Below are 20897 nucleotides of genomic sequence, written 5' to 3' on the forward strand. Positions count from 1 at the left end.
AGTCACAGGCTACTACCTAAAGAAACCAGCACTTTTATGAGTAAACTCTTTGTCATTTAAAGTTACGATTCCTACATTTTAGAAGACTTAAGCTCTAGTTTTTATCTTTCGATGTTGCTATTGTTTGTCATTATGTTATGCTGAGTTTCTGAAGGTGACTGTTATTTTTTTTCTTTAAATCTTGATGGGGATAAACCAGCTTTCGGTCAAGTTTATTTTAAACAAGATTCATGCTTAGAAAATATTGTTACACTCTATGGCAATGGACTTTGAGATCCAAGCAGATAAAAGTTGTCTCCTGAAAGTGTTCTGAAAGATCCCGAAAGGTATCTCAACATTCATGGAAATTCATCACTATCATTATCATCATAGAGAAATGTCATTTCTTTTGTGTCTTTTCAATAGATTAGGTTAATTAGTGTACAAAGCTATTAAACACTTTTATGTGATATCCTAAAGAATTAATTATTTATTTACTTTGTTAGTTATTGCATCAAGTTCAATAATGCATCCAGGTCGAGCAGTAGATTGTTGGCTCACAATGTTAAACACTTCCCCGATAAGTTTCTGAAACAAAGCAAAATGAGATGAATTAGTAGATTTTTCCTTCAGACAAAGGAAATTGCAACCATTTACAACAAAATGATCAGTTTTTTTTTGTTCTTGCCATGAATAGTTAATAGGCTTCTTAGGCTTCTTCCTGTTTTCATTTTGGCAGTTATGGATAATGTGCTTTTCAGAACATTTACACTTCTTTAAGTTGAAACTGTTCACGGGGATAACATACCAATTTATATGGAAAGAAAATGTTGTTTATTTTCAGATTTATCCTTTCATAATAACATAACTCAATATCTGTACCACAAAGAACTCAAATATACTGTTGCACTTTTGTTTAGGGCTTCAGGTTTTGTCACAACACTGAAATAAAAAAAGAATCAGTTCAGGCTATATATAAACTGAATGCACTCTAGGTTATTGCTGGAGCATTCACATTCATTGCTCCTCCAACAGGTTGGTCAGACTGATCAGAATACTGACAGCCGATATTTTTACAGGATAGCTTATAAAATAACAGAAAAATGGCTTATAAAATAACAGAAAAATGGAAACAGGAAAAATGTGCTTGTTTATTCAGTAACAATTAGAAGGGCAGTTTTTACTTTGCTTGAAGTCATAGGAAAGAAAGATAAAAGAACAAAAAATATGAGTCAATACTGCCATTAACAATAACTTGCCCTGATTCCCTTCTATATCAACATTAAGTGTGTGCATGTAAGTCTTGCTCTTCCTTCTTCACCTGCCTAGCTCTCCTGACTTCCCTCTTCTGAGAAGACAAAGAAAGAAATCCCATTTTTTCTTCCCTCCCTTGCTAAAATTTCCCTGTTAGTCATTTTTAGTAGTAATGTATAAAATTGCTGTCTGCTAATGTTTATAGACATTTACAATACATATGTAATTATACAAACTAAAAATTATGACCTTATATGTGCAACAGCACGAAACCTGATGCGCACAAATAAATGAAGACAAACCATTGGAGGGGAAAAAAAAGTTACCTTAATTACTTTTATTTTTAACATTTCAAGCCATTGCTACATAAAACTTACAGATGATTCTGGGTCAGATAGCTCATCCAGAAGCTTTCTTGCATCTACAACAGCTTGGTAGAGCCTCAGGTTTTTGCCATCAGATGCAACAAAACAAGCGCTAGCAGAGTTGCAGTATGTACCTAGTAGAAAAAAAGAAATTGTAGAGCTAAGGAAAAAAATGGGCATCAAATAGCCTCAGGTAGTCATTTATATTCCACTTCACAATATCTGAATGTTTTTAACAATAACTGTTATAAAATATTGAAGTGAAACAAACCCAAGAAATTATGTGGATTAAAACACCAATATTAAGACTTCAAAGTAAGTTTCTGCTCATTTATTTAACTAAGATTCCTCATAAAAGTTGAATAATTCAAGTAAGATTCACTTTTGTATATAAATATTGTTCATAGTTTGCCTAGCAGAATACTGCCATTCCTTAAAGTGAGTATGTTTTTTTCACTGTCAAAGAGAACCTCTGAGGAGGTGCTTGGAACTCTAGCTTCCCCAGGTTATTGGAGATGATTTAAAGTAGTCTAAGGTAAACTGTTCAGAATAGCAGCTTTGCAGGACTCAGACAGCAAAAAAATTTACTGTGTGATTAAAGGCTTTTTTTCTTTTTAAATCAAAGAAAAGTATGCATTTATTAAGCATAGTTAGTATTTTTGAGGTTGTTCAGTGCCTTTGACATCCATTTAAGAATTGCAAAGGTCAGTCTGGCCTTACTGTAATAAAGTCTCCTAGCATTATTAGTTTAAACTTGAATAATGTTACATTCACAATTTACATTTTTTAGTACTGTCCACAAAGAGAACCACTATTACAACAGCATCTTTATAATTAAAAATAAGTATCTAAGTGGCAGAGTAGATTAACATTTCTAGCAACAATTTTCTTAAATGTAACAGAGAACATCAAAATTTTATACAAAAACTTCCTCCAGGGCATTGCATCTGATGTTGTACATCCTGATCTTTGAAAAAATAGTGTTTGCAGTTTTGTAAAGTAAGTGTAGTTGATTTAAAGTTGCCTACATACTGAGCAATGGGATCACCTTGTTATGAGAGTGATTATTAACTCTAACAAAGAAGTTGCTGCCTATCAGCTGATCCATAGTAACTACAAACTCTTAGCCCACACAAACTATGCTATTTTGAAGTAGCTTAGCCTCAAATGGAGTAAGAATGCCCATTGGCACATACAAGGAAACTGCTGAGAAATACAAAACTCCAAATATAACAGTAATTTATTTTTAAAAATAAATTCTAAGGCTACCAGTGTTAATTTTACATGAGATCATGCTAAGAGTACTTACCAAGGCAATAGCTAGGAATAAGTGTGGGAAGCCAGGCTACATTGGAGAAAGCGGAAGTATGAAGAGAGTTGATTCGGGCCAACTCAGACACTCCTCCAGTGTATGACAAAGGTCCTATTGGGTCTACACGCCACAGAATCAGCTCACTGTAGATTGCATTTGGGTCATGAAATGTACGAGTTGCTGCATTTTTAAGTTGTTGCCGAGAAGAACCTTTCAGATGTTTACTCGGATCCATTACTCTGCTTATTCTGCCAGAGCCGTGAGAACTGTCTGATTCCGGAGTTAATAGAGCATTATGATGAGAAGATGTTAACAGTAATGGTAAAACAGAATGGCAAGCTAGATCATTAAGATGAAAACGGTGCCCACAGTACCTAAATTTATGTGATACAGTTAGCACAGTAGTGAAAGCTGATTTATCAGCAAAAGTAACTGCCCACTGATTTAGAGAGCCATCTATATGCTTGGAAATCATCATTACTATGGGAGAAATTATATTCACGTTTGTACTGCTCTGGGTAAAGCCTGGTCCTCTATTCTCTAGAGTTTTATCTGAAAAGTCCATTGTCTTCTGATGTACAGCATTACTGGTATCTTTTAATAAGACAGGGCAAGCATACATCATAATATTTTTGCTAAGGGAACTAGCATCTCCTGATGGAAATGCAACAGGAATCCTAGAAGAAAATGAAACCTGGAAAAAAAAAAAATTAGAATATAACAACTCAGTGCAAGTCTAAATACATGTTAGATGTCACACGAAATGCTTATAAGTAAATTCATTCTGATGACCAGATTTAAATAGCAGGAACACAATGACTTCATTAGGATCGTAATAAACCAATTTCAAATATACAACACCTGAACTTGGCGAAAGATGCCTGGAGTGTATTCATCTAAATACTTCACATGCCATAGCAGAAAGGTACCATCGACAGGATGAATGGTAAAAAGCATATCAGGATTTCTGTTCCATTCAGTCAGCAGCAACTCAATTTTCCGATCTAACAGAACTGTTGGAAGAGGCATCCGCAGGCTTCCTCGTAGAGATGTTTTGGGGCTTCCCTCTCGTTCTCCATCTTCATGTTCTGAAGAGCCTGTACCAGTCCCTGTCTCTGATTCTCTATCTATAGACAAGTCTGCAACAGAAATGTGTTTTATCCATTTCAAATATTTTCCCACCATTGTTTCTATTCCAAACAAGAAAACATTTTAAAATCTGTTGACAGCACTACCTCATAAGAACATTCATGCAAACTGAGGGTAAAAATATCTGTCTGCTCCATTTATTGCTCCTAATTAGTAATAATGAATACAGTCATCAAAACTGAGATACTTAGAATCTTATCCTGTCTACGATTATTACGATTATTCTGTTCAATTACATAAAATCAGATATTTAGTATTAATGCTGGTTTCACATTTAGTATATTTATTTCTGTTTAAAAGGTTATCATGAACTATGTGGTATATGATCACTGATGAAGTAGCATGTACAGTCAGAATTATGACAAAATAAATTGCATTAACCTAGATTTTAAGAACCCAAGAATTATAAATGACAATATTTCATTATTAGTTTACCCTCAGTATTAACTCTTACTTGTTTAGGCAGAAAAGTTTTTATTAGTCCATGTTGTTAGATAATTATTTATTCTTAACTTTGAGGAGACAAGGGAAAATAAATTTTTGGAATTTTAAATAAATAGGGTTTGTAATCTTTAATCAGCAATGTGAAGTCTTTTCAGCAGAACATGTTTTCCAAAATTAATTTCACAGTATGTCCCTCTGGTCCTTTGTGAACAGCTACAACTGGGATCGCTGGATGCTGTAAGGTTTAAGTTGCAATGCTTACACTGGACAGAGTGCAGTTTCATTCAAGTGGAACAATGTCCAACCCTCCTTAAGCCTGCCATCAAATCGTTCTTCATTACTGACAACCAGACTGTATGGTAAATCAAGAACAAGTCTTAGACTTTATTTCCTAACTATGAAGCATTTCCAAAACAGATATGAAAAACAAAGCAACCCTTTTTTTCACTGCATCAATCATTATTGCCTTCCAATAGGGGATATTTCATTAAGTTTTTCATGCCACCTAAATATTTGAGGAGGCAAAATTGTAGCTATATTTATTTACTTTAGGTTAATAACAAAATATAACTTCTGATTCTTGTGCTAAATATTTGCATCAATTACTGCACTAAATAAATGTGTTTCAAAATTATTCTTGTGCTATAGATCTCAAGACTACTAACCATGGTCTAATTTCATGCGCAAACCTCTCTCTTTTTCTTCTATTTCTTCTTGCTCTTCAACCTCAACATCATCAAAATCTTCTTGTAGTTGTTGTTCAGAAAGTTTTCTTAGATGCTGCATAAATACTTCAATAGATGATGTAAAATTAAATTCCTTATTATTCAACCAATGAACCACGAAACCTCCATTGCCTTCATCTGTATTAAAAGCTGTTCCAGCCAAAACGGATGGAATATCTGTGGATAGTTGTAAATAAGTCAAAAAGCTGTATCTTAAATCTACATAAATGTATATATACTTATACAATACAGAGATTTCTTGATTGAACATTTAATTCATTCTTGATAGAAAATAATTTGTGCCTGTAAGTTTAGGAAAAGTAAGATTCATATCAAGTTCCTACATATGAATTAAAAACAATAAAAATACAGTTTAACATTAATGAAGTAACAAATTGTGATGAGAATAGTAACTGGTATTTACTAGGTCTAATTGCAGTTTCATAAATTGCAGTGTTGTCACTTCACCTACTGACTTTAGGTAAAGTAGTACCTTTAATCTTTTTCTTCTACAAAAAACAAAGTGGTTTTATCCTAAAAAAAGTATTGTACAACTTTTCTTCATTCTGTATATTCTGTAGTTAAAGTACTTCATTTTTCATATACTGTTGCCTCCCTAAACCCAACAATCAAGCATGAAGCAGACTTGAAATTTAGGTTGTGAAGTTTCTTTTACCATCTGATATGCAAAAATAAATTTAATTTGGATTTTAAGAATGCTGAAAGTTTTGGGCAACTGGCTGTAGGTGTCCCTGCTTAAGCAGAGGGACAAGATTATCTCCAGAGGTCTCTTTCAACCACAACTATTCTGTCAGTCTGATTTTTTGGGAAAAAATTAATAAGTAATTAAAATATTCAGACCAATTTGTTTACAAAATTCTAGGCCAAATAAAAGAGTTATGAGATAATATTCTTCCTATGAATACCTTGTATTCAAAGACACATAACAAAGAACATGTACCTCAGACCCCTCTGTTTATTTTTTCCATTTTGTTCAAATCTATTATTAACAATTTGATAAATGGTTGCATTTTACCTGTATTAGGGTTGATGCTTGCGGCTATGTGGAAGTGACCAAGTGCATTTGCATGATGTGAAATGTGACGCTGAACTTCATGAGTACCCTGCTGATCTGGCAATACATCTGTGTGGGTAACAAGAACGGAAGACCTCCTTTGTCCTTTTCTCATATTTTTCAAGTGGTGAATTGTCTGGTACAGTTAGAAAAAACAATTTAAGAAACACTAAAAAAATTAAGATATAAATATTTATGTAAAACCTAAAGTTTTAAAATTTCCTTCTCCCTAGGAAGTGAAGACTAATTTCAAAAAGATTACTTCGTTTCAGAGGAGATTAATAAAGCTCATGCGTATGAGTTCTGACTGAAGACAAAGTTCTTTTAGCAGTCTCTTGAAAGGTCCTTACATTATCTGCTTCAAAGACAAAAAAAAATCCCAACTATTTTGTGTAACATTCATGAAAAAGATTATTACAGTCTAAAAGCAGAAATAGTTGTAAAGCAATTTTATAATGAATTATTTTTATGCAACTAAAAATTAGTGAGAGTACGTGGAGAGTGCAGCTTATTCAGTAGCCTGAAACATAGTTGGTTCCACCCTCTCTGTGTATTGTCAGTCATGATATATAAGAAGTAAGAACTTCACCTGATCGTTATGTTCTACAAATGAGTGGTGTTTTTGTTTGGTTTTGTTTTCACACTGACAGGTTTTCTTTTCCTATAAACATAATATAACATTCCTATAAACATATAAACTGCATATGACTGCCACTGAAACTTAGAGCCTAACATTTTTATAATTCTGGAAATGCAATTATCTACTCAGATGTCTAAAGTAAAGTGTGCTTACTGCTTCTACTGTTTTTTTTTTTAACTACAGACTTTCAGACCCAGTCAAAATGAAACCATCTTACTATTCCATGTTAGTCATGGTTTCTCCTCAACACTTTTAGTTAGCTATGGAAAAAGTAGACTGAAATTTAAGAACATGTAATTTAGGTGCAGAACTACAAACCTCTTATTTCTTCAATGATTAATAATATACTTCTATAAATAATTCAGACTATTCTGCTACGCTTATAAGAACTAAATAATACACCATCTTAGATGTGCATAGTTTAAATTTTCTAGAAAATGTTTACAAGTTTTAATAATGCTGAAATACAAAATTCACAAGTATTGTACCTCAAGTGCATGCTGTATTCTGTCTTTGTGCTTTCCAGATTGAGAAATGGTGCTGCTAATGCTGGAAGTGCTAGTTTCACATATCTGCTCACCCAGAAGAGTATCTTCTGGTAACAGTGTCTCTGCCCACAGTCGACAGATGCCATCAAGACATGATGTGAGTAACACATTGCAGACTAAACCCCTAAAGAAAAACATATCAAAAGTATTACCCAATATAGTTAAATTGTGAATAAAGACAAAACAAAGATCAGGAGAACATATATGAGTATTTAGCAGTCATCATTACTTCATCCAAATTTCTACCTCTCCTTCTAAACTAAAGGGTTAAATATTACAAAGGTAGTGATTTTCAACATGCTGACAGATAAACTCATAACTTATTAGCAAAAGTGCATGTGTACATGGAGTGGTTATTATTTGATAAATGCAACAGTTACTATAAAACTGCAATTATGGAACTTTCAAAGTTATTGTTTTGTTGGATAATGTGAAGAATGCATACATTTTTACTAAATCCTGAAAAGTGAATCAAACAATGAATTAAACAGCAGCATATACAACAAGGTTCAGAAAAAAATCTTACTCTCTGCTAACTGTTTAAAGAAAAAAAATTATTTCTGATGTCACAATGTCTGGCAGAACTTGAGAAGCTCAGACCATATTTTAGAATAAGTCTCTCCTATTAACGTGAATATAATTGTTGTAATAAGGAATGGATGTCTTCATATATGCTGGATATGTTCAATTTCTTCAAAGTATAAGCAGTGAAATTGAACTATGTTCTCATGGCCAAACTTTAAGCAGTGTGTTAAAAAACAAAACAATACAAAAAACCACAACAATTTGGTCAAATATTTGCTTGCTGGTTTGTTGGTTGTCTTAAAAATTAAATCTTTCAAACCTGGGCATGTACTTGCTAATATTACGCCATGAAAATCCTGTCACTGCTCGAGGATGAGCTAAATAGGCAAATGAGAAGTTGACAACCCCTGAGCATTTCTTCTTCTCTTCGTTCTCTTGGGGCAGAAGAGATGACTTCCAACCAGTTATAGGATACCAAACCTTTAAGAGGCAATCATCCTAGGTAAAGCAGCAAAATAACATGGGATTAGCTAGCTATAAGTGAAAAAAGTCAGAAAAAGAAAATACTAAAATGGTACGAGACTGCTGTTCAGTACCTTTCATGAATACTCAATCTATGCCCCAGAACTATTTGCAGTTTTGCAGACAACCCATTCCTGGGACCAGAAATTTCACTGATAGTAATCCTGGAATGAGTTGCAGGACTGAATAAATATTCTGCTAGGAATACACCACTGCCAGAAGTAATTTTTCTTCCAGTCCATTTGTCCCCCTACATTCCTCTTGGTTCTCTTTGCATTTTTTGCATATTACATATGTGTGCTTAAATCCCACATCCATTCCTCTGCAAAATGAAAGCCAGAAACAGGCTGCCACTCCCAGCACAATATTAAACTCATTACCAGTCAATTTCTCCCTTAGGAAAATTTCTGCTTTAAGTCCCTGGGGGTTCCCATGCACAGGAAGCCTGATTTTTGTGGGAAGCACTGTATCTGCTGAGCATGGGCACATGAATGACGAGTGGCTGCACAATACAACCCTTCCCTCCACTAGCAGAACATGTGCTACCTTTCCTATTTGAATGGGTACTACTGATGTAGTTCACTGAAACAAAAGTGAATTGCTGTTGCAGCAATACTCCAAATGCTGATAAGTGGGACTGGAGTATGACTACACTGATGTGAACTAAGGCAACATTACTAGGATGACCACGATACACTGTATACACTTGTGCAATACATCCTTGGATTTCAGCACTGGAGATGAAGTGTAGATACACAATAAACAAATAAATTACAAATCTCTGGGAGCTCTTATGTATTTCCTGTCAAACATGTAAAAGGCAGTATCTGACCAGAGTCTACAAGAAAGTTTGAGAGACAGCGCTGTTAAAAATTATGATGAAATTGTGAAGGAACTAAGATGAATCTGTCCTACAAACAGGAAATAATCACTGGAACCATCTGCCTCACATGCTTAGCCAAATTCTTAACTGTACAAAACTAAATTCATGGAAAACAGAAGCATGGAGCAAAACAAAAGTAACTAGAATGACTTTAGATGTAATATTTTTAAGTTGTCGTTATTAGATTTTTAGTCATAAAGTAATGACAGCTTGTGATTCCATTGTCCTCTTTAATAAGTCTAAGAAGATAAAGATTTCTAAAATTCCCATATAATTTGACCAACATTAGCACAAGCAATAAATGCCCAACTATCCAGACTCTCAAAACTCAAATGAGAGGGTAACATTAAAGAGAATTATTAGTTGAAAACTTAGTTTGAATAACAATTTGACAAAAAATATGACAAATGGAATTAGAAGTTAAGAACTGATAACCAAACACAGACTTCACTGTAAACAGAAAATCTTTGTTTGTACACTGATATGCACATTACACCTGCTTAAATGCGTATGTTTTTCATCATGATCTAATATTTATCCTAATTATTTCAAATAAAGGATGAAAAAATTGTTTACGCACATCTGAAAGTTCATCTAAGTGTACTTTATCTAAAATACAACTGAGTCTGTATCACTGTCACTGTATTTTCAGGACAATTCTGAAGTATTCAGTAACAGTAAACAGCTAAATCAAATTTCTTGTTGTTGAAATTCATGGAATTACATGAAAACAGAGCATTATACAGAAGATGATTACTTAGCTCAGACTACAGTAGAATACATGGCTATAGGACCATTCTATATTACTTATTTTCTTCTGTCAAAAAAAGGAACACAACTGAAGAGCTTATTTTGTTTGTTGTTGTTTTTGTTGTTCTTACCTTCCCAGCTGTTGCAAAGTATTCACCATCAGGAGACCATGCCATCAAATGTACTGATACTGCAGTCCTAAAGAACACAAGAGCAAAGTTTTAAAATGTAAGTAAAGTCTGTTTATTCTACAGTACTACTCCATGTATATTTAGTTAATTCAATGTTAATGTCGTTATTTAATTAAACTATATTTGGATTTTATAGTTGTTGTTTTAAGCATATGGCAGAAGCGTAAGAAGTATTTGCTACAAGAAAAACATAGTATTTAGTATTTTCATATAGTTTTCTTTAGAGAAAAACAGCACATTAAAAAATCAATTGTTTTAAGTATGGTAAGCCTAGGCTAGATCTAATGAGATCATGGAAGTGAAGTTTGTTCCACTTGCTTTTCTACTCCCAGAGGCCAAGACAAATGATAGGAAGGCATCAAACAGCTCTCATCTTGATCAGCATTGCATGTCTGCTTGCTGCTGCTCCTCTGTCACATCCAATATCTCAGCACTACTTTCAAAGGATGAGAAGACAGGGACAATTTATACGTATTGCCAGGGCTATAATTAAGCCTTTGATATATACTGGGTGACTGAAGATCACCTGAAAAAATGAGTTGTTTTTTTTTTGGAGTAACTTCCATTGTTTGAATTTTATGATAGTTTAAGCTTATTTAAAAGATTATTTTAAAATACATTTTTGGAGAGAAGATAGGGTTTGATATATGAGTTGGCATTGCAATCCTTCTTAAAATGAGAACTATCTCACTCACTTGCACTGCCAGACACATTTCCAGTCATTCAGGACTGGGAGAACTTTATCATCTTTCATCTGATTATCAGGATCATCTTCATCTTCTTCTAGAATGTCACTAGATGGTGGAGCCCACAGTTGCAAATAGTCAGTTGCTGTCAGCAGCCTGTTACCTGAATATGAGTAACATTAAAGACGTGAAACCAAACTGATACATGCATAATGATGTTTAATGTCTGTCATCATATTTTGATGAAAATAATTAAAAACTGGTTGAACATTCAACTTTATAAAGTCCGTTTTAAATATGAAAGGGTATTCAATCATATTAACATCTGTTTTTATCAAAATATTTTGAATTTATAATGCCTTTCAAGAAAAACTGTTAGTATTTTGATGTTTTTAAGATGACTTTGAATGACAGTTTTTAAGAATTACCTTTGAAGGTACTGAACAGCCATTAATATCTTAGATAATGCACACTGTCAGATATCTTATCAATATCTCTCTCTTGGTAGAGTTTTATTATAAGTCAACAATATATTTAAATGATTATTAGTGGTAATTTAAGGCAGTTATCAACTTAACACTGTGATTCCCAAACTAAGATCTTACATAAAGCACTCAAATACTTGGCATAGCATCTTCACAAACGCATTTTATCTGATGCTAAGCTGCCAAGAATGGATCATCTAAAATGTTTGTATTCATGCTCCCACTTCATTTCAATAAAAATAATTTATGTACAAGTTTTCTAACTACAAACATTAAACAAATGCATCACAAATCTCACATTACCTTGAGGATCCCAGGCTAGGTTGTAAGTCATGGAACTGAGAAAAAACTGCCCCGTTTTAAGCCACTGACACTTTAGCTGCTGCAGTTCAAAAAAGCGTAAAAATTAATTTTAACATCAACAGCAATAGTGTTTGTATTTATTTCTCACTAAGTTGTTACAAATGAAGTCAGGACCCAGTGGTAGACTGTGGAATCTAGCTTGAATAATTTCAACTGTTTTATAAAAATTAAACACATCACAGAGTCACATCACACACAAATGAATCTGTAGATTGCTATAAGCTAGTTACATCACACATTTGTAACAACATAAGGAATGGCAGTACAGATGCAATAGATCACAAAACCCACTTGTGAATACAATTAACATGACATTTGGCCATGACTGTGCTGTTTAAACTAGCTTGGATACACAAGTCCAAGTCCTATTTCTTATTACAGACCTGGCATGTCAATTTAAAGAAATATGAGCTGACTGCTATGTCACTCTTGCATCAAATCTTGCTGTGAACTTGAGAAAATTGCAATCCCCAGTTCTGTTTGTACAATGGAAGATCCTTCTCATCCATTATTATTTTATCTTTTATTATTATTATCCATTACTATGGATGTTGTGAAATGTGTATCCAGTAGTCTTTTGTGTGCCAGTTTAATAAGTGACAGACATACTTTTCCTTCAGAACCTAAAATGAATTACAATCATGAAATATATACTTACACTATTTCTTTTATGAGAATTTATACCAAGTGGTTCAAAAATGCAAACAGCGTTTCCATACGATGCTGCAATCTGGAAAAAAACCCCAAAGATTCAAGATATAATGTTAGGAGAGAAGCCTAACTGCTCTACAATCTTTGAAAAAATCTAAAGAATTTCCACAGTACTACTTCAATGTACAGATATTCAACAAGTAAAATGAATACAAATGTTATTCAGAGTATTATACAAATACTTTCTATAGGAAGATCAGAAATGCATTCCTTTGAACTAGCCCATCTTCAAGATTTTAACTGTAAGTATGGAAGATATTTTATTCAGTGGGATGAACACAGTCAATCAGATCTAATACATACTTCTAAGGCAACTACTGTTAATGCATAAGGGAAAGCTGATATCTTACTACTTCTGCTCATTTTCCCTACTTTACAACTAACTAATGAATTAATTATTAGTGTCTGGATCTCAGTGTGACCCCATGTTCCATTTTGTACCACTAAATAATAATTACTAGAAAAGGGGAAGAAATTGGATTCCATTTTGAATAGTTAAATACATTGTCAGAAAAGATAAATAGTAATGGAAAAACTGAAGTTTTTGTACCACTCAATTTCCTTCACCTACTTGTTTTACAGAAACCTTCCATGTACACAATGGCCTTTATTAGGAATTTATCTAGTAATACCCCAATACTCAAATGCTCGTAAGTACTTTTGACAATCATTTAACTGTTTTCTTGCATAAAAGATTTTTAAAAGAACAACTGTTTAAAGTTCCTCCTATTCTCTTCGACACAGAAATGAAATAAAAGTTTCACCACATTTCTTATGAAACCTTACTTCCTCTTCACATGATGGGGAGAAAATTAAAATAAACACCAAACCAAAAAAGAATGGACTTTAAGTTCAGAGTCCCAAATGCAGAACCCTGCAGAGGTTCACAGTGCTCTTGCAGAAGCCACCTGTGCAAGATGGAATCTCTCTTCCCACTGGGCCTGCATGGCTGAAGTGCAGGGCCCTCTACAGCTATAATTTGCCTGAATTGGTAACAGTGGTAGGCAAATACAACTGATAAGCAAAATTTGTGTTCAGTGCTCTACAATACTTCATAGAAAGGTTTCATTTTTTTTCATGGCAATCTAGACTGTCTGTTTAGCATTGCGTGGGGACTGAAAATAAAGCCACATAGCCAGTCAAGGGCCACACAGTTATGACAGCTCATATTGCAGCACTTTGAAACACTGTAAACGTGCCTGAGCTTTTCTGAAAAAAAACAAAGAACCTTTAATTTATTTATGTTTCATATATTATTTATCCCTGCCATGTTTTGCTATATGCAAACAGAAAACTATTGGGTCATAGAAGCAGGAAATTTAATACCATTGCTATACTGCAATTAATATATCTTTACACATTTTGAGAGGTTTGTTACTGCACATGTTGGAAAGGTATAAAATCCATTGTTACCACATAACTCCTGCCTTCTCCCTGCACCACAACCTAAATTTTTCAAAAATGAACTGTACTAAAACAATCCTCTGAATGGTGCTGCAAATCACAGATCAGTAAAAATCTTTGTCATTTAATTAACCCAGTAAAAACATTAATGTTTTGTGTTGAATTGTTTGAGTATCCTTTTTCTTTAGGCCTATATAAAAACAAAAATAAAAAAACCCAATCCTTACCCTGCCTTGTCGCTGGGAGCACTCCACACAACTGACCTGAATGTTTCCATGTTTAGCACCAGGAATAATTTGTACACATTCAAAGTCATTTGCCAGAATAACAATGTCACAACCAGAACCATATGCCTGAAACGATTTTTAAAAGAAATACAAATTAAAATTTATTAAGAAACAAACAAGCAAGCAACTAAATCATTAAAAAAGTCAACTAAATCATTATTAGAATTATGTTTTGAAAAATGTAAAAATCTCAATTTAAACAAGTGATGGAGCTTATGTTGCTATGTAGAGAGTTCACTCCTCATCAACTTGGTAGCAACAGCAGGATAATCAAGAAGTACAAATCAACTCCTAGGAGTTACTCTGGCTTCCAGATTAGGAACGATTATCAGGAGGGAAAAGGAATTTGAGCAGACAATGCCAATATCTGAAGAATTTACAGCTGGGGATGGTTACGTCCTTCTACAAGCAGATGTGAATGTATTGAGGTTTGACTGCTCTATGCACTAAGTGTGCAATACAGGAATACTGTCTTCTTGCTTTAGAGTTCTGGGCTTTTGCATTTATTGGACAGCAGAGTATAACATGCATTGATAAATAATGTCAAATATCAGATGCTGATGGTATTATACTAGAAATGTTCATTCTACTGTCAGGGAAAAAAATTCTCCACGATGAGAAGATATGCATATTTTTAATCTTCTCTCCAGCGTTTTGGGAAATGGAGGAAAATTCTGTTTGTCTGCAGTGACCACATTGCTGATTTCCATGTTAGACTTTCCTGCCAAAAAAAGAAAGCAGAGCCCAAGATGTTTCTGTCATGTAATGCTCCTGAATATCAGTGAAAGCCTATTTAAAACAGGAACAATTCTACTCTTCTCGGATTTTAAATCTGTTGTTGTTGTTGTTGTTACAAAGTTCCAGAGGCAGAAGCAATGAGACAGAACTGATTTCAAAATGAAATAGGAAAGCACGCCTTAAATTTTCCCAGGTTTAAATCCTGGTAAAAAGAAACGGTAAGAAAACTTACTCCAAAAATTCAAGTCTGTGTGTTCTTTCACTTAAAAAAATTGTGCTGAACTTTAATGGAAATTCATCCTGCTGTCACCATTCCACCCCCTTTAAAAAGAACATCAAATGTCGCTTTTCCAAAAGGATCCCATTTCTGCATTTCTCTGGGTTTTAAAATAATGCTTGTTACAATACTGCAAAATGAAGATTTGTCCTGGGTATATGTTGTATCTCATAGATAAACACAGTATCTCATAGTATCTCATAGACAAACTACAGTATAAACAATGTAAGAATAATTTATAGTGCAGTGATAGCGTGCAGCACTTGTTTTTGGCAGAATAAACACTATGTCTGCCAACCTTTCACCTGTTCCTGTGCACTAGAATACTCTAAGCCCCATAATTGCTGCAGATGATCTGCTGTATTGAAGTCCCACATACAAGCACAGAAATCCCTTTCTTCCATAAATCTACTAACAAGCTTTTTTACTTTTAAAGTAAATAAAAGTCACAGTAGGAGGCTTCTTTCCTTAAAGGAAAATTTCCACTGATTTTAATACAGCAGACCAACATTTTATAGTTGAATTAAGCAGGAACGTGCCTGTTCTCAGCAGTCAGTGCCAGATGCTATAAAATCACTTTGTCAGTTTAACCTGCCTCTTGCTTTTCTCACTATAATTTCTGAATTACTGAGTCCTACCCCTCACTTTTGAGGTCAGTCATTTTAAAGGCTATCTAGGTGAGTATTTCTATAGGTTTCCAAGATTAATGCCTGTTGCTGGTCACTGTAAGGTAACGGTGTAGGAAAACCACTGGAACTAGAGAAGTCTACAAGATCTCTCAATCTCACATGTTTACTTCTGATCTTTCTGGGAAGGAACAATGAAAATCTGAAGAAAAAAGGCTGAATTTAGTGAAAGTATAGTCACTGCTAAAGACAGGAAGGGAACAGCAACATAAATAGAAAAAGCAGATACTCAGACTGTAGAAATTTTTAATCTATCTCATTTTAATTTCTATCTGATTTACAGACCTTTAAACTTTTTCTTGTGCTAACATTTCCCTCAAACCTTGTGTTGCTTGCAGTACGGAAAAGATTTAGTTTTAACTTTTTTGAGCGAGAGCTCTGAAAAAATTTGCTCCTCCAGCTGTCAAACAGTTGGGCCTGCTAAAGAATCTTAACACGTGGCTCTTCAGACTTGTGGAATTCTGGATGGTTGTTTCTAAGGGAAAGCATTGTGGGATTTCATCAGAGAATATTATGTCTCCCAGCTTGAGAACTGGCAAATCTACAAAGAAAAATGTCACAACTTGAGAAGTGGAACTATGATAAAATGTTTTACTGCTAGTTTTTCTGAAGCCTAGAAAATCATTGTTTCTATAAATGACCTTTCTGCTACCACAATATTTAAAGTAAGTGGTTATGCATGTCCTTGGAAAGAAACTACTAATGAAATGATAATTCCAGGTTCCTCTTTTTCTTTTTAAAGCATCTGCAATTTCTCGCTCCACAGGACATCTACCAGCACAGTCATTAACTGAGAATATGTTTATAGATTTTACAGTCTGAAGATAGTTAGGGGGTCAGTAACTACACCGCTTGCAAACACCTGATTTTGTGAGTACTACTGTCACTGCTCTAAATACAAGCTCTTGATATGGTCTTGTATAATGTCGTCCCCTTGCTAAATACCTACCTGTACATGAGAATACACATTTTACCTGTAGATGCAGCAATTAAATGTCCAAAGTAGTTCTGGAACTGTGTAGTTGCATCTGAAAATTAGAACACAAAGGGTACACAAAGCCTAGACTGAAAGATTTCCAAGGCCTTGGCACAAAAATGAGGCAATGCAGCATTGTCTTTCTGAGTCCTCAAAGCTACAGCTGTTGTTCTGGGAAGCTCTGAGGAACTGATACTGAGGTATCAGTATACTGCAAGCAGGAAGGAGGGGGGAACCAACTGCTAAAAGGTGGTTAGAGGGAGATTATCTGTGTAAGAAAATACCTTAAGCTTCTTTGTGACTAGGCCTTACACCCTGTCTGGAAGGGAACAAATTATTACAGAAGTTGAATATAATTATTTGCAGAAAGTGGGAGTGAGAGAGATTTGAGATACTGAAGTAACTTCTGGCACTGAACAGAAAAATCTTTCTGCTTTATTGTTGCTCAACTTCTCATACTGTGGCAAAACAAACTCCATGAGTGGTGTGGAAAGCTGGGCCGTTCAGCAAACATTCACAAGTAGGGTGAAGAAGATGAAGACTGTGCTATGAAAGCCCACAGGAAGACAGGAGAACAAAAGCAGGTCCTGGAGTTCCAATATTTTATTCACAATTCGAATATTCACCAACAGTTGAATCTCCTGCTTCAAAGGGTAAGCAATTAAAACAGAAAAGATTCATTTTCAGTTTTTTGTCCATCAGTCTGCCTCCTAAATTACTAATACCAACAAACTAAGGGACAAGATTTAACATGTTGTTTGATACATTAAGAAAAAAAAAGGCATTGGTCCACTTGAAATAAGATCATAAACTCTGTAAATACCTTATTTTTTTTTCATTGTTGGTTTGATAATTTGACTTGAAAGAGATACAGACACATGCCTCAGAAATAACACAGAGAAAGGAAAAGACTTTTCATCTTCAGTTATGCTTACTGTTGTTGAACATACATGCCTGTGTGTGTATAGTTGATAATGGACAAACCAGAAAAGTCTTAATGCTTTTGTATGTCTGTTTGCCCTGTGAAGGAAGAGATTTAGTATGGTTTTTGGTTTTTTTTTTTAATTGCTTAGTTTCCCCTCTCCAGTTCCCTCTCCCCAGCTGTTATTATTGCAACAAAAGAACTTTTTGCTGGTTAATTTTAACATTTAGCATTTTTATAGAATTAACTAAAAAGGTGGTTAATAAGCAAAAGGGTGTTCTACGGAAGAAGGTTCTTTTATTTTTCTTAAATAATCATCAAGACATAGAGATCTTATCCTAAGTGAAATCTTACTACTGTTTCTTCTGTTTCTCCTCTTTGCCTATGTGTGGAACTGCACCTAAGCGTCCTCTGTGAGTCCATGGGAGACCTCAGCACTTTCCCTGCAGGTATCAGCCTGCAGCTCTGGGTTCTTCGAGGAAGCACTCTTGGTTCTGAGGTCATTTTCTTAGTGTTGATATTTATTTTGAGAAAGTCTCTTGTTTCCTGAAGTTCTTTGGAAGTGTATTTGCTATAAAACTTCAGTAGTACACTATATCACCACTTTTAAGAGAAGGCACGCCCTCATTTGAAAATGTGTTCACTTTTTTACATTTACACTGTCCACGTTTTTCAAAACAGAAGAGATCAATATATTTTCCCGTACTGAAAGGTATTTCTACATAATCACCTTGTATTGGCTAAATACAAGCTTCCCATTTGATTACTTTTGTTTCTATTTTATTTCTAATTATCTCAATATATTATCATGCTTACACCAGAACAGAGCATGTTTCAATCAAATCCTCTTTTGAATTTCATTCCTTAAAGGTGCTCAACTAGTAGCCCCACTACACTGACAAAGAATAGGAAAGTGCCATAATAGTTATAATATTTAACAGTGGTTCCTTCTGAAGGACTCAGCTGACAACATCTTCAAGGAGATCTTTTGTGTCAGCACAGTTCTCTCCTGCCAGAAGAAGAGTGGCCACACAGCATAATGGAAGGAATGGAAAACTGGTAAGCCAAGCAAAAAGGAAAGATGGAAAAAAACATGCTGAGAAATATTGTAATGGATCACAGTGCAGAGGCCTTAGATAAACAGTTGTAAACTGTCACTGAATTAAACCAGTGCAGCAAAACCACCCACATGGAATACCTGCCAATCTCCATTTCCAATGTCAATGGTAACTTTAAAATTAAATGGATTTGCAAAACTGCCAGAACGCAAAGATGACTTGCAGGATCCACAAGCAGCTACTAAGCCATGGTCTGCCAACGTTTGTTTGAGATCTGAGCCCATTGAAATGAGCAATGTCAAAGCTCTAATTGAATGCAGGAGTACCAGGCTTAGGCTCTGATACAGTAGGACACTGTGCTAAGCTAAGTGAAACCAAACAGGGTTTGAATAATGGAGGTAGTTTACAACCTGTGAAAAACATACTGGCTGCAAGTTACTCTACAAAGTGCAGACGATGAATATCTTTTCTGGTTAGTCAGGGTGTGTGTGTTGAAAGACTCTTCTGCATAGCAATCAGCTCTGACCACCTGTAACTTCTGTATGCTCCTTTATGAAACACGGTTAGTGGTAACTGCTGACAGGAGGACACGAAGCCCTGCTCACAGCAAGTTGGAAAGCTGCTGAATTACTACCAGAATGACAAACAGAAAGCTGTCATTTAGCACTAAAATATAAACAACAACAACAAAAACTACTAACTGCGTGGTCCCAACACCTATTTCTTTGGATTTGTTCCATTTTATGGAGTCACTAATACCTGTTTCTTTTTAGCAAATTAAGTTTTAAAAAGTTGAATAGCAAAATTATTTATTTCTCCTTTCTTATGCTCAGAATAACTAGATGTCATTCACCTAAAGCCCTAAACAAGTACACTTATTTGGCAGAATGTATCATCTGAGCTCCAGCTAATTGGCTTGGAATTTAAAAGCCTACATCAAAAACAGAAGGGAGAAAAAGCAAAGAGGAAAGTTATAGCTGTGGATGTCCAGGAAGTGCATTCATTGTCATACTCATCCCTGTAGTTCCTTCTTTAACAGTTCCTTCTCAGACATAGCAGCCAGATGAGCAAGTGAGGTCTGTTATATGCAGCTCTATAGTAAAAACATGCTACTACATGATTTTTTTTTTTTAATGGAATAACAAAATACAATGACTACAAAAACAATAACAACAACAACAACAACAACAAACACCAAAAACCTACAAACAAAAAGAACCCCAAACAAATTGTTCTTGGGAAAGGTGCTACGTGAGCTATAATTTATATTACTATTCATTTTTGATGATATTATTATCATGAGAAATAGCATAAAGTTGACTTTTATAGTAGAGACTTTTCAGATTGTTAGAGCCAAAGGAAACATGTTCATATATGACATATGTTCATATATATGACATATATGGCTATGTTATTGTGTAAATACCAAAAGAGGCCCCCTAATATCAGCATGGCTGCACAGCAGCAAGACAAGGAAAGAAAGAGAAAGATGGCACCCTTTATTCCTTATGAATTTCAGCACTCCATACCAAAATTAGACCTCTGTGTTAACCCGAAGCAGGCCTTAAATGCTGGACAAGTCAGCTGATGGTTGTCTTGGGCAAGAAACGGCGCTCTACATCCTCTATCCGGTTTGTAGTTAACATCTTGCAAACGTTAGCAGGCAATCTAGCGAGACAATGTATCCACAGCCAGCGCGCACTGCTGGGATGCGACGCGCCGAGCGCTGCGGCTGCTGGCTCGCTACAATCTGCCGGCACACCGTAAGCTAAAGACGGGAAAACCGACTTGACCACCGACGGAACAACAACCGGCCGCGGCTGATGGACGCGGCTATTACGCAACTTAGCAGACTCCTGAAATCCACTTCGCGTCTCTCTTTCCCTCCTTGAAGGGAGCACCGTGCGGAGCCAGCCGTGTCTCAGCAGCAGCAGCGGGCGGC

The 20897-nt window shown here is 35.0% G+C and overlaps 1 protein-coding gene across 3 annotated transcripts in view; it reads right to left on the bottom strand.

Moving 5' to 3' along the window:
- The window catches only part of DMXL2 (Dmx like 2), a 37978-nt gene extending 23608 nt beyond the window's left edge, over window positions 1-14370 (bottom strand). For 2 of the 3 annotated variants that reach the window (XM_010717412.3, XM_010717413.3), the window contains exons 1-13: window positions 14239-14370; window positions 12555-12626; window positions 11837-11915; window positions 11058-11211; window positions 10303-10369; window positions 8336-8514; window positions 7432-7615; window positions 6265-6439; window positions 5169-5405; window positions 3772-4049; window positions 2908-3604; window positions 1611-1732; window positions 478-567 (exon numbers count right to left, since the gene is read on the bottom strand). In XM_010717412.3, the coding sequence (XP_010715714.1) occupies window positions 478-567; window positions 1611-1732; window positions 2908-3604; window positions 3772-4049; window positions 5169-5405; window positions 6265-6439; window positions 7432-7615; window positions 8336-8514; window positions 10303-10369; window positions 11058-11211; window positions 11837-11867 (2214 nt within the window). In that variant the 5' untranslated portion in view covers window positions 11868-11915; window positions 12555-12626; window positions 14239-14370. Of the gene's footprint in view, window positions 1-477; window positions 568-1610; window positions 1733-2907; window positions 3605-3771; window positions 4050-5168; window positions 5406-6264; window positions 6440-7431; window positions 7616-8335; window positions 8515-10302; window positions 10370-11057; window positions 11212-11836; window positions 11916-12554; window positions 12627-14238 lie in introns of those variants that run through there. The other variant, XM_019619452.2, reaches the window with a different exon arrangement.
- Between the last annotated feature and the right edge of the window lie 6527 nt (window positions 14371-20897).

The sequence above is a fragment of the Meleagris gallopavo genome, chromosome 12, assembly GCF_000146605.3.
Source record: "Meleagris gallopavo isolate NT-WF06-2002-E0010 breed Aviagen turkey brand Nicholas breeding stock chromosome 12, Turkey_5.1, whole genome shotgun sequence".
Classification (NCBI taxonomy): Eukaryota; Metazoa; Chordata; class Aves; order Galliformes; family Phasianidae; genus Meleagris; species Meleagris gallopavo.